Raw genomic sequence first — 13,101 nt, forward strand, 5'->3', positions numbered from 1 at the left:
TCACCCTTGTTTAAAGGACAAATTAAAACTTAAGTAAAAAGAGCATATAAAAAGATCACTAGCTGTCTGTTTTGGCTTAATCGAAGTGCATTCAGAACTATGGCTAATTGTTATATTTCATCTTTCCGTGGGATTACAATACTGTCTGTTCACCACAAAGTAATTTTGTGGCGTAAGCACAGATTGCTGTGTTAAAAATATTCTGCATTCCTTCTAATCCAGTTTGGTATAATAAAATATTTTGTAACAAAGTCTCACGCGCATACCTTTTGGAATCGTTATTGGGCTGAAATCTCGATCAGAATTCCCAGGTTGCACGTTTTTATATAAATGTGACAACGGAGAGCTATTATTTTTCTGTTTAAATAGTCAGGCAATATTTCAGAAACGCTGACTTCTCTCAGCTTCTCCTTCCCCACCCTAACCCCAAACAAAGGCATGCACCACACATAACAGGCGTGCGTACACTTTCACACACGCAAGCTCACACGAAGACACACACACACACACACACACACACACACACAACACCGTGAGGCTAGATGCAGTCATAGGAACTCATTGGTTCCTGTTCATCGCTTCCTTGACTGTAAGAGTGAAGCCATGATTTTAGCTTTGCAGAGACATACAGACAGATGCTATTCTGGTTTGTGGCTTTGCTTCCTTGAGGTCAGCCCGGATGCTGCTCAGGTCATGCTATTTTGCCTGTGAAAGAATTCTACAAAATTGGGTTCGCCCATCAAAGATGTCGTGTGAGCGAATCGTGGTACTGAAAGGATTCAATAGAAAGCTCAGGTTTAAGTTGTCCTTTAAGATGTTGGTTTAACTGTACTAGTGCCTTTCAAGTTGATATTCTTGCTGGAATGCAGACGATACTATATTTACCATATAATATATTATCAGCTCTCCTATATCTCAGTCAATTTACATAGTTTAAAATAGAACATCTTATTAAAAACATCTAGATATACACAGATTAGGAAACGCTTACAACATACAAATACACAAACTAGAAATAAATCTTTAGCATACTGGTATATACAACGGTGGGATACAATACATAATTTCAGTCATGCTCTATCTACACATCATATTGCTTAAAAGAAGAGTAGATTTGGAGGGCAGTGGTATGATGAAGGGCATAGGGGGCTTTCTACACTTAAGTTTGTGCAAATTAAAACAGGATCTGAAGTACCACTGGATTGTATCAGGAATGCATGGCTGGAAACTGAAAGGACCCATATTACTGAGGTATTTACAGATACTGGCTAAAGAGCACTATGTGGGCAGACGCAGAAAGGCTTCTTTTTCCCTTTACTTCTTGACAGCCAGCATGGCATCAACCTCCTCCTCTACCTGCAGAGTGTGCCACTGGGCGATGGGTCGCCGAGGGTTGGCCAGCATGTCTGACCAGTGTCGCAGCTCTGCCCCGGTGCTGTTGTAGCCCACGAAGACTTTGCCGATGGCGTCGTTCTTGCCAATCTTGTCATAGTCCAAAACAGTTACCACCACTTGCACTTTCTGAAAAGAGGACACAAGAATGCACCAGTGTCAGCCAGCCCTCCGGGTAAAAGCCCTGGAACACACAAAACTTCCACGGAATCTGAGGAAGTAAGAATCCATTCCCGACCACCAAGACGAGGCTGAGAGCACTAGATTCTGGAGACCTTAGCCAGCTTTTCACTGTTCTCCATTATGGTGGCTATAACCGACACCATCACTGTCACTGCCATCTTATTACCTTTCTTGCCAGGGGGTGGGGGCGATGTCTCCTGGACCTCAGACTGACTTCAAGCTCACTGTTTAGCTGATGACACTGAACTCCCAATTCTCCTGTTTCTACCTCCCAAGTGTTGAGATTATACGTATGTGTCATTTACTTGGTGGTCATCTGGATATTTCACATTCATTTTTATTATACACTTCATATTATCTAATAATTCTATAGAAGAAATAATTTGAATATTTTTCTCAATAGATTCTATTGATGTTTCCTTTGTACAGATAAAGATGCTGGAAGCTGACGAACATTTTATGACCTGTCTGAGATCACATAAGGAATGAATGAGTTGGTTTCTATGCTGTTACCCACCATGCCAAGCTACCTATGGAAGGCTGTGATATGGCTTTAGGTACCTCATCCACGAGTTTTCTGGCATGAGGACCTAGGTCATTCTCTTTGTCCTTATTAAAACTTTCAGAGTAATCATGCATTGTGATCCCATTTCTAGAGGTGACAGCCAACATTTCACATATAATTAAAAGGATCTGACCTAATTATATACTTGTGACCGCAAAATGTGACAACATAGTAGAAATCTTGTAAAAGGGCAGTAACTAAATAAAATATGCTTTTTCTTGAGTATAATTCTCTTAATAGCATTAATTAGTATATTATTATGCCATTACATACTATTAACTAGTATATGATTGTAGTATAAAAGATACACTCTCTAAAGACTTCCACTTGCCAGGAAATGAATTAGGTTAGTCATTTGTGAAGGTTCTGATTTAGACACTGGATATAAAGATAAAAGACGAAAATAAAGTAGCTCTATTGATTTGTGGCCAGTATTAAAGGGAAGGAAAATACATCTGTGAAAGCCAGGCCCCAGTGATGTTACACTGAGTTATACTTCAGTGGACTTCGACTCTGAGGACTGAACCACTCTGTCAGTGTGTTGAGTGATTGTCACTGGGGTACTTCTTTGGAACAGCAAAAACAAATACTTCTTTTCTGAAAAGCATTTCTCTTCTTACAGTTATTCATTTTCTGCATGTGCATGTGTGCAGGTCTATGTGCCACATTGCATATGTGGAGGTCAGAAGGCAGCTTGCAAGAGTCGCTTCTCTTCCCCTACCACATGGGTCCTGGGCATCAATCCCAGAGGGCGATGATTGACGGCAAGAATCTGTATCCACTTAACCATCTCACAGTCTCTTCTGTGTGTGGAATTTAGAGTGCAGTGCAAATGTAGCACCAGTTTCTACCTGCAAGCTTGCTCTGATGGTGCTATTAAGACAATTGCCTTTCTAGGCTGGAGACATGGCTTGGTGGTAATTGGGTCATCCCCCGGTACCACAAATAAATAAAATAAATAAATTACCTATTTACTCGGTAGTGTTTGGGATCGACAGTAAGCTGGAATTTGTGACTTTGACTCTCAAATCTTGTCCCCAGCAAATGCACCATGATGTAATAGTTGTGCAGGGGCTGGCATGGGCACATGATGTGCAAATGTAATAGACATTTTCTTGTTTAGGACAAATGTGATTATGTTACTGAGGGGTAAGTTGATTAGGGCACCCACTGGATCTATTTTGCAGGGGTCTCCATAGTTTATTTCTGCATCTTTTGATGGTGGTGACAAAAGTATTTTCTGCATGCTTTCAGAAATTGGCAAAATTTGCTTCCTTCACAAAATGTTTCAGAAGGACTGAAAAAGACAGAAGACAGACCCACAATCTTATAATCTCAGCCTAAGAAAAAAGCTAAACTGTTTTAGCAGGTTGAACACTATCATTTTTTCCCCCTTTTTTTCTCCCTCTCACTCTGACCCTGCTCTCTCTGGCCCCACTTGCTCTGGCCCAAAGGTTTATTATTTATTATATGTAAGTATACTGTAGCTGTCTTCAGACATCCTATAAAAGGGCATCAGATCTCATTACAGATGGTTATGAGCCACCAAAGAGTTGCTGGGAATTGAACTCATGACCTCCGGAAGAGTAATCAGTGCTCTTAAGTACTGAGCCATCTCACCAGCCCAACACTATCATTTTTAAGGCAATGGTTTTCAACATGTGGGTCATGACCACCCTGGGGGGAGGCATTGGAGCCACCCTTTCACAGGGGTCATAAACATTTACATTACGACTCATAACAGTAGCAAAATTCCAGTCATGAAGTAGCAACACAAATAATTTTATAGCTGGGGGTCAGCACAGTGTGAGGAACTCTATTAAGGGTCACAGAGTTCGGAAGGTTGAGAACCACTGCTTCAGAGAAATACAAAGAAGGGGAAAACGGTAGTCTAGGATTAAAAGAAAAAAGAAAGGAAGGAAGGAAGAAACATAGATTTGTAGGAGCAGAGGCGGCAGGATGCAGCCAGTGGGTGCTTGCTATTCCCAAACCCAACCTGCTTCATGTCGGGCTCAGGTTCTCTCTCCTCTAAAATGCCATCCCAAATCGAAACCTTTAGTTTCAATATATTTGCACTTTCTGCAATTCATAGGTGAAATCTATTTTTATAGGTATAGGATTATAGCCCAAAGGAGTAAGTTTACAAGATTTTTTTTTTCTTCTTTATCTCAATAACTTGCTTTGAATTGTTTTGTGGAATTAAAAAAAAAAACAAAATGCCAGGAGGTGTTAGTTTCCATAGGAATAAGGTCTTAGAACTCAAAATGTCCAACGAGCAGATACTGTAAAATCAATTATGGTAGGAAACTGATGTTTCAAGGACTTGCCAGAAGGTCGAACGTGCTCACAGGTTTAGACTACTGAACAAGGGACTGGGAACAGGGAAAACTGTACCAGTGACTTACTTAGCTGTTGAAAATAAATAAGTACATATAATTTTCTGACATGTGAAGATATGTATGAGCTAATTATATAAACACCATGGGCCAATGTGAGAAGGCAGGATATTGGCTATTTTTGCTTTACAGAAGTGGATTTCTTATTGTAGCCTGGGCATGAATAGGCAAGTTTATTCTCTCTTAGGTTTTCAATTCCATAGACAAACTCACTGACCCAGCAAAGTGGTTCATTTGGCTTTCTATTTTGTACCTTATTTCTGCTCAGCAGAAGGCAGCTAGCTGTTCCAGCTGATGAATCAGCCCTTCTCGAGCTGTGTGTCTTATTGTGTCCTGCTTAGTGGAGCCCCGGCACCACACAAATGTGCATGGGCCAGTTCTAATGGAGGCAGGACACTGATGCCTCGCAGGGTCTATGCTTGTCAGTGACGCGATCTGAAGGCCTGAGACCGAGTGGAGGGATGCGCTCATGTCAGACATTACCTGGATTTGCTCGAACGGAACTTCAAAGCTGAAGGACTCATTGTAGTAGGGGTTCAGCGTGTTCTTCTTAATGGTTGTCTTTTTCTTCTTCAGCCTCTTGCCATTCTGCATCAGGTGAATCTTTACATAGGGATCTGGAAGACAGACATGGGAACTTTAGGAGTTCAGACGTGTGTTCCATTTTATCTGAAATAATCTATTACGGTTCGTTTACTGTGTGTGTGGTGGTATGTACACCACAGGGCGTGCATGCATGAAGATCAAAGGACAGCATGTGGGAATCTGTCCTCTCCGCCTTACTGTGTGGGTCCTAGGGATCAGACTCAGGTAATTAGGTTTGACAGTAGATACATTCATTGTCTGAACCTGCTTGTCATTCAGAGCCACATGTTTTAGATCATCCATTAGCTCAGAAAAGGCCTGAGCCCCAACAGGTAAGTGATTCCATAGCTTCTATGGAATACGTTATAAACCATCAAACATCTTTTATTGAGAGGCTTTTAAGTAGGCTTGATGGCAGGCTTATTGTCATGTTAGCTGAATTTCCTAGTTAACATTAAGAAGAGAAGAATTGTGGGATTGCTGGGAAATCAGGGCTTTGGGGGGAAATGTCCTGACATGCAACATTTGCAGATTTCTGTGGTGCACGTGTGCTCACCATGGTCCATGTTAAGTCACAAACAGTCTAACAACTGATTTGTAAAGTTTCTGGGAATTCAGCAGTTGGCTTTTGTGAGCTGGCAGAGGGCTTGGCCATAGCTTGCTAACGCATGGGGATAAAGGTTGACAGGGAGAGGACAAAGGGGCCCCAGGCTTCATCCATTTGGTTATTCACATCCACAGCCAACACTCGGAGTAGCCGGTATGTGTTGGGCCCTCTTATCACTGATAGGAGCAGCACCGAGTACAGCAGATCTCTGGTTTCATGACGGGATCGCAGATGTGTGGGGTAATAGATACAAAGATTTTAGAGAAAGGAGACCCCTGTGAAGTCGGAAGTTGATGAGCACAGTGCAAGGGAGGAGCTGAGCCAAGGTCTCTGGGAAAACGGGAGTGATGGCAGAGTGCAGGGAAAGCAGGAACAGGAGCAGGCCCCAGCTGCTCAGAAGACATCTCTGTTTGGGGGGGTTGAGATGGGAGGGCTGAGGAAGAGAAGTCCGTGATGGCTCACACTGGAGCTCTCTGGTGTGTGTGTGTGTGTGTGTGTGTGTGTGTGTGTGTGTGTGTGTGAACAGTGTGTCTCCCTCTGTGTTTGTCTGTGTGTCTCTGTGTGTGTGAGAGAGAAAGACAGAGAGAGAGAGAGAGAGAGACAGACAGACAGACAGACAGACAGACACAGAGAAGTCATACTAAGCCGTCATAAGTTGCAATAGCTTCCTTCAAGTGTGTGTAAGGAATAAGGAAGAGGATAATACCCATGGAGGTGAAGAGAAAGGGTTGGGATGATTCTTGAACATTTTCTCTCAAGCCTCGTTAGGGAAAGGTAACGTCATAAGCCCTGGAGGGGCTCCTCCCTCTTGGAGCTTTCATTACTAATGGATGAATGCCATACCTTGCCTCGCAAGACACCATGACTTTTGAAAGGAAAAAAAAAAAAAAACCTCTCTGCTGTTTTTTCTTAAGCAAAATCCATTTCATATATAATGCAGGTTCATTATAGAAAACTACCAGAAGGCAATGATAACAAGAAAAAAAAATTAGTATCATCTAAAATAACTACTGCTAAGCCTTTTAATTTTTTTTTTTCCTCTCACCTTTCAGAACTTGAGTTGGGAGGAAAATTACGGGTGATCTAAAGCCCACATGGTTTTAGAGAGCTGCAGATGAGAAGGTTGTTTTTATCTACCTCTCTCTGTACCTCAGTAGAATATAACTCCTCAAGAACAGAAGCTATATCTGCTATATTCGCTACTCTATTTGACTGAAACAGTCTGATGCATAATAAAATTTTGGGGAGGGGGTATACTTGTACATGGTATAAATTTATTTTGCCACTCAGCTGTTCCATTCTAACCTCCTCCCATCCCCGTCTTTTTTTTTTTTTTTTTTTTTTTTTTGCCATTGAATGAACAAGTAAGAGGTAGTTATGGCCTATGGACTCATGAGGTAGGTTCTTTCTCTTAGTCCTGTCTTCTTCTTATTGCACCAAAGCTACGTATTTGCATGTACGTTGATTGAATATTTTTTTTTTCCAGTGCTGCACTCTCAGTCAAGAGATCATTTTTTGGTCCTACAACCTGAAGTCTTAGGTGGCTCTAGTCTTTTCCACTTCCATTGGCTCCTAGGCTGCCCTGATTCCCAAATATTCCCAGGTTTTCCTCACTGCCCTCAAGTCTTGTCTGGCACTCTGCAGGTGGCTCCAATCCCTCCCTTATCCCATTAGTGACTTCTGTGAGATTAAGCCTTGTTTGTTTCTCTGACTCCTTGCTGAGGCCTCAAAATAGGAAAACAGCCACGGGTGAGTCATACCTATGCTTGGAGGACACATAGATTTTTTTTTTTTAAAGCAAAAATCGCCTCTCCAGCAAAGCAGGCCTCTGAATGCTTACCATTAGTTCTGTTTTAGGGGCTATCTACAAAGCAAAGCAAATCCTTGTCAGCTCCCAGTGCCTTGGTGACTTAACATTCCTGGTGTCTGTGTCATAAGAGACAATTGTAGAGAAATGATACAATGGTCTGTAATAGGACTTAATAATGCGGCTTCCCCTGGGCTCTGCAGCCAGACACTAGGCATGGTGTTGGAACATCCTTTGGGGTTTTGGAAACACGTAAATAGTGTGGGGAATTATGCAAGTACAGAGAATGGGCTACCCCCTCAGGCACTCTCTGTCCTTGTGGCTTGTGGGTCCTTCCAGTTGCCAGCAGCAAGCACTCATGGATACCTCCCTCTTCTGCATACTGACAACCTTTCTTCAACACCATCTGATGTCTCTGCTGCCACCCGAAGAAACACAAGATAGGCCATGCCTTTCATTTGTTTAATTTATATTTAAGAACACTAGTCTATGTCTTTTAAAACTTTGGTATAAAGAAAGATCTCCTTGTCTGATCTCTAATTTCTAATGATTTCTAATGTATGGCTGCCACTTAAAAAAAAAAAGGTAGACTGAGGACCAGCATGAAGATTCCATGACCTTAATTCTAATCCTAGAAAAGATAGGATGAGAGGAGTGACGACACAGAGTTGTCCTCTGATGTCCACATGTGCTTCATGGTGCAGCTGTGCCTCTACTCACAAATGCATAACACACATGCACGTACACACACACACACACACACACACATACACACACACACACACACACTAAAAAGAAGGACTCTGCTCCAAGGCCTGGTGGTCTGGGTCACTATCAGGTCTCTCCTTTGGTTTTGGCCTCTCTGTCATTGGGAATCATTGCATGACTGTCCTCTTTCTTGTTGGACATCATGTTGGCTGGATATTATCTCTCCTCTGTCATAATAGCTATTCTGACTTAGAGATTTTCCAGGACATTCTAGTGAGACCACTCACAAGCTTACATGTTGACAAGCCTTTTTAATGTATCAAGTTAAAGTTTGTGTCCCTACTTTTCACAGTTATGGTAGGCAGAATAATAACTCTTCCAAAGACCTAACATTCTAGTCTTGAGAACCTATGAATATGTTGTATGGCAAAAGGGTCAAGGCAAATGTTAGTAAAGTAGAGACTTTCAAATGAGGTCATCCCAGTGTTTCCAGAAAGGTCTACCTACTCTTTTCACATAAGTCCTTAAAATGCAGAGAACCTTTCTTGGCTGTGATCAGGGCATGACAACAGCAGAAGAGCTGGGCATATGTCAATGTAGGTTATTTTATTTATTATTGAGACAGGCTGACCTAGAACTCACTCTGTAGCTCAGGCTAGCCTCCAACTTCTACCATAGCCTCTTAAATGCTGGGATTACAAGAATAAACTACCATGCCTTGCTTTTAAGAAAGAAGGCACCAGAAGCTCAAGTATGTGGATGACTGCTAGAAAAACATTTTTAGGTGACAAAAAACAAGGAATGTCCTTTTCTTTAAACCAGTTGTTCTCAACTTTCCTAATCCATTAACACACTTTCTCATGTTATGGTGACATAACCCAACCATAAAACTGCTCATTGTTATGTTATAACTGTAATTTTACTATGTTATGAATCATAATGTAATATCTGATATACACCCCCCCCCCCCCGTGGGAGTTGTGACCACAGATTGAGAACCACTGCTCTAGAGCTCCTAGGAAGGAGGATGAGCCTTCTTTTTTAACATGTTCCATTGGGGCATAGAAATTGTATGTATTTATCACGTGCAATATGGCTTTCAAAATGTCCATGTGGAATGGCTAAATTGGGCTAGCAGGATCTATTCCCATACTTACTTTATATGGTGAAAACACTTACTATATACTCCTTAGAGACTTATTAGAATTCTTGCTTATTAATATATATTATCACATTATACAATAGATCTCTCCGACTTATTCCTCCTTTTCTTTAACTGAATGTGCAGTTTCTCTAACTCTGTATGACTATAAGAAAATACATGAATGTTATTTCAAGACATGGACTAGGTGATTATTTGTGCACAGTGTCAACAGAAGACTAATAAAGGAACCAACTTTGAAGACATTCTGTTGTTTATTAAGCAAAATGTAAGGGTGAGAGGCAAGGTGCTTTCAAGGTGTGTGTGTGTCTCTCTCTGTGTGTGTACATGTATGTATGTTGCTTGGGATTGAACCCAGGGCCTTAGGCATGCTAGATAACTACTCTGAGTGGCTTCTTCACTCTTTCACTAGATCTAGAAATTGATCTTGTGAAAAACGTTGATGTTCCTTCCTCTTTCCTAAAAAAGCAGTTATTGTGATCTTCAAATCAAAAACCTTTAAAAAGGTTAAGTTCTTTTAACAAAAATAATGTAAAACAACACTGAGCACAGCATCCAAAAATCACAGCAATATGCACACTTTTTAGGATCTATGTAAAACTAGTAAAATCAGATAAGACGTGATCTGAGAATGATTTTATAAGGGCTTAAAACAATAGTGGGCCTTTACACTGAAAGTGTAATTTATGTTTTCTAAAAAACTATTCCATCATCTATCTGTCTCTCTATCTCTCTCCCCCTCTCTCTCTATCATGTTATATCATGTTATTTTGTACTACAATAATCCTTTTGATTTTTTTTTCTCAAGAACACAAATCCAAGTCTGCTTTCTTGAAACCTGCTGCCATTTGTGTCACACCAGGCAGGAAGTTTTGTGTGGTGTGTGTACATACAGATGCTGAAACCAGACTAGTTTGGGTCTTGGCTCTGCTCCTCATAGTTGTGTGGTCTTGCAGAAGTTATTTACTTTTTTTTTCTATCATGGTTCCTCCAGTTATGAATTAGGGGACATGATAATAGCTAATTATAGAGTTATAAAGGTCAAACACATGAAAAGTCTTCAGTATGAGGCTGGCAAATGTCATTCTTCTGCTGCTTTGGTGCAAGTGACAGCTAAGGCAACCTTTATGAACCAGACTTCCCCACCCCACCCCACCCCACCCCAGCTCACTTTGCTGACCTGCTGCCCACACCTAGCAAGCAGGAATTAAAAAAAAAAAATTCTCCTTTGCTACAGAAGTTAGACTGTCAGGTCCTAAGCCAACCTTCCCCCAAATGGCAATACTGATGACACTGTCCTAAACAGGACACTGGCCAGATAAACACAAGGATTGTTATTGGTTAAATAAGCCTGGAGGTTTCTGTTTACTACAAAAGCAGATGTCTTAAGGTGGTTCTGTTCACCAGGAACTTTCCCGAATCCTCCAGAAACCTCCCTTAACCTTACCCCAAAAGGTCTATTACATCTGCCAAGAGTACCTAGTTCTGGATCAATCTGGACAGCCTGTAATCAATCAGACCCCCACCCTGCTAACTATCATACACAGTTTGTTTGCTTCTTCTCTCCAAACCTATCCTTTGCCTTAATTCCAACTTCCTGTAGCTAAAAGTTAGAGCCTCTGGGGCCACCTGGGATTCTTTCTACTTCTGTCTACAGTCTTCACCACTTACTACGACTCCTTAGTGTTTCTTTGGTTAGTTCTGTCTAACCCATAGTCACTGCTCAAGACCAGAAATTCCATCTGCAGTTGTTGATTTCAAGCAATCCTTCATGAGGATGCTAAGACCTTTAAGGACGTCACCCGTGAGCCTAGCAGAGCATGTCTGGTCCATCTTAGCAATCGTCTCTCATCCCTGGTGCTCAGTGTTCTTTACATGGAGCTTTTGAAGCCGTGGCTTCCGGCTTCCTGTTCTAGCCCGTGATGCCCTTTCTTTGTCTGTCTTAACTTTGGCTTAGAAGGCACCTGTCCCGTGAAAATTTTCCTGAGTGTTCATTTCTAGAGATGGACAATTGGCACCTTCTCAATGTGCGTCTTTAAGCAGATCCTCTGCCTGTGGCCTTTTTTCTTTACTTTCTTTTGCTTTTCTTGTATGGGGGGGGGGTTTCTGTGCTACTTGAATGGCATAAAAACAATCTTCTTTTGGGAAAACGTGTTTTTGGGTAAAAGAAATTATCTTAAGTGATGAATTTTAGGAAGGCCAAGTACTGGTAAGACTGGAATGTCTCAATTACTGTACAATACTCTACCTTAAAACCCTAGAACACTGACCCCCCCTTCTACTCTGAGGTGGTTCTAATGTCAATTTGTGCTAACTTCATAGAACTATAATTGCCAAAGGCTCTAAGCAATGAGCTATAAAGAGGGCACTAAAGGCTTTTTGTATTTACAAGAAGACCTAGAATGTGGCAGTTCAATGCCGTATAACACACTATACCTGCCATTTTAATTCTGACAACTTTGCATAATGATACTATCTTCTTCCTTAGCTACCCCAGTGACTGTGGGTCTGGAGGAGGTGGGGGCGGGGGACATGGCCTTCTATTTCAATGATGGCTCTTGGGGTGAGAATTAGCCTCCTTATCGAAGCTGCTTTGCTCAATGCCTTCTGAGCTGGTACCCAACTTCTGACATTATTCCTTTTATCCATTATCCTTTGGATAATGTTCACTGAATTCAACTTACATTACCAGATGAAGAAAGTGATAATTATGTCAGTTAGGGCTCAAGTGATTGGACAAGCATTTCTGAGTAGTTTAAATGAGAAGGTCCCCTATAGGCTTTATAAGATAGAAAAGTCTGGAAGTGGGGCTCTGTGGCAGGATATCTTTTCCTACCTGTTTTTGAGTAATAGAACCTCTGAAGTTTAAAGTGAGTACCAATTTACCCAGCTACATCCATTTCCTCTAAATCTTCTTTGACACACTGTTTGGGTTAGATCTAGAAAAAACAGTGAAGGTCCATATTTTACATACCAAAGCAGACCTGGACTCCAGCATCTCCCAGCATCTCTCAGTCCCTACCTGGCATACTCCACCCCAACCTTGAATTTTTTAGCTCAGGGACTGGGCTGCCCTTCCCCCCCAGAGGCTCTTTGCTATATAACACAGACATTTTGGTTTCTTCCTTCTCTTTCTCCCCCTTCTTCTTCTTTTTTTTTTTTTTTGTTTGTTGGTTTTTCGAGACAGGGTTTCTCTGTGTAGCCCTGGCTGTCCTGGAACTCACTCTGTAGACCAGGCTGGCCTCGAACTCAGAAATCCGCCTGCCTCTGCCTCCCAAGTGCTGGGATTACAGGTGTGCGCCACCACAGCCCGGCTCTCCCCCTTCTTCTTATTGTTGTTATTGTTCTTCTTGTTCTTGTTCTTCTTGTTCTTGTTCTTCTTCTTCTTGTTCTTGTTCTTCTTGTTGTTCTTCTTGTTCTTGTTCTTCTTCTTCTTCTTCTTTTTTTTTTTTAAAGATTTATTTATTTATTATATATGAATACACTGTAGCTGTCTTCAGACACACCAGAAGAGGGCATCAGATCTCATTACAGATGGTTGTGAGCCACCATGTGGTTGCTGGGATTTGAACTCAGGACCTCTGGAAGTGCAGTCAGTGCTCTTAACCACTGAGCCATCTCTCCAGCCCTCCTCCTCCTCCTCCTCTTCTTCTTCTTCTTCTTCTTCTTCTTCTTCTTCTTCTTCTTCTTCTTCTT

General features: G+C 41.6%; 1 protein-coding gene across 1 annotated transcript in view; it reads right to left on the minus strand.

Annotated features, from left to right (window-relative positions):
* Positions 1–1,025: 1,025 nt before the first annotated feature.
* Positions 1,026–13,101, minus strand: part of Syt1 (synaptotagmin 1) — a 502,043-nt gene continuing 489,967 nt past the window's right edge. Inside the window, exons 10-11 of the mRNA XM_028754572.1 lie at positions 5,020–5,153; positions 1,026–1,521 (exon numbers count right to left, since the gene is read on the minus strand). Of these exons, the coding sequence (XP_028610405.1) occupies positions 1,315–1,521; positions 5,020–5,153 (341 nt within the window). The 3' untranslated portion in view covers positions 1,026–1,314. The remainder of the gene's footprint in view (positions 1,522–5,019; positions 5,154–13,101) is intronic.

This window comes from Grammomys surdaster, unplaced genomic scaffold, assembly GCF_004785775.1.
Source record: "Grammomys surdaster isolate TR1022 unplaced genomic scaffold, NIH_TR_1.0 126028, whole genome shotgun sequence".
Taxonomy (NCBI): domain Eukaryota; kingdom Metazoa; phylum Chordata; class Mammalia; order Rodentia; family Muridae; genus Grammomys; species Grammomys surdaster.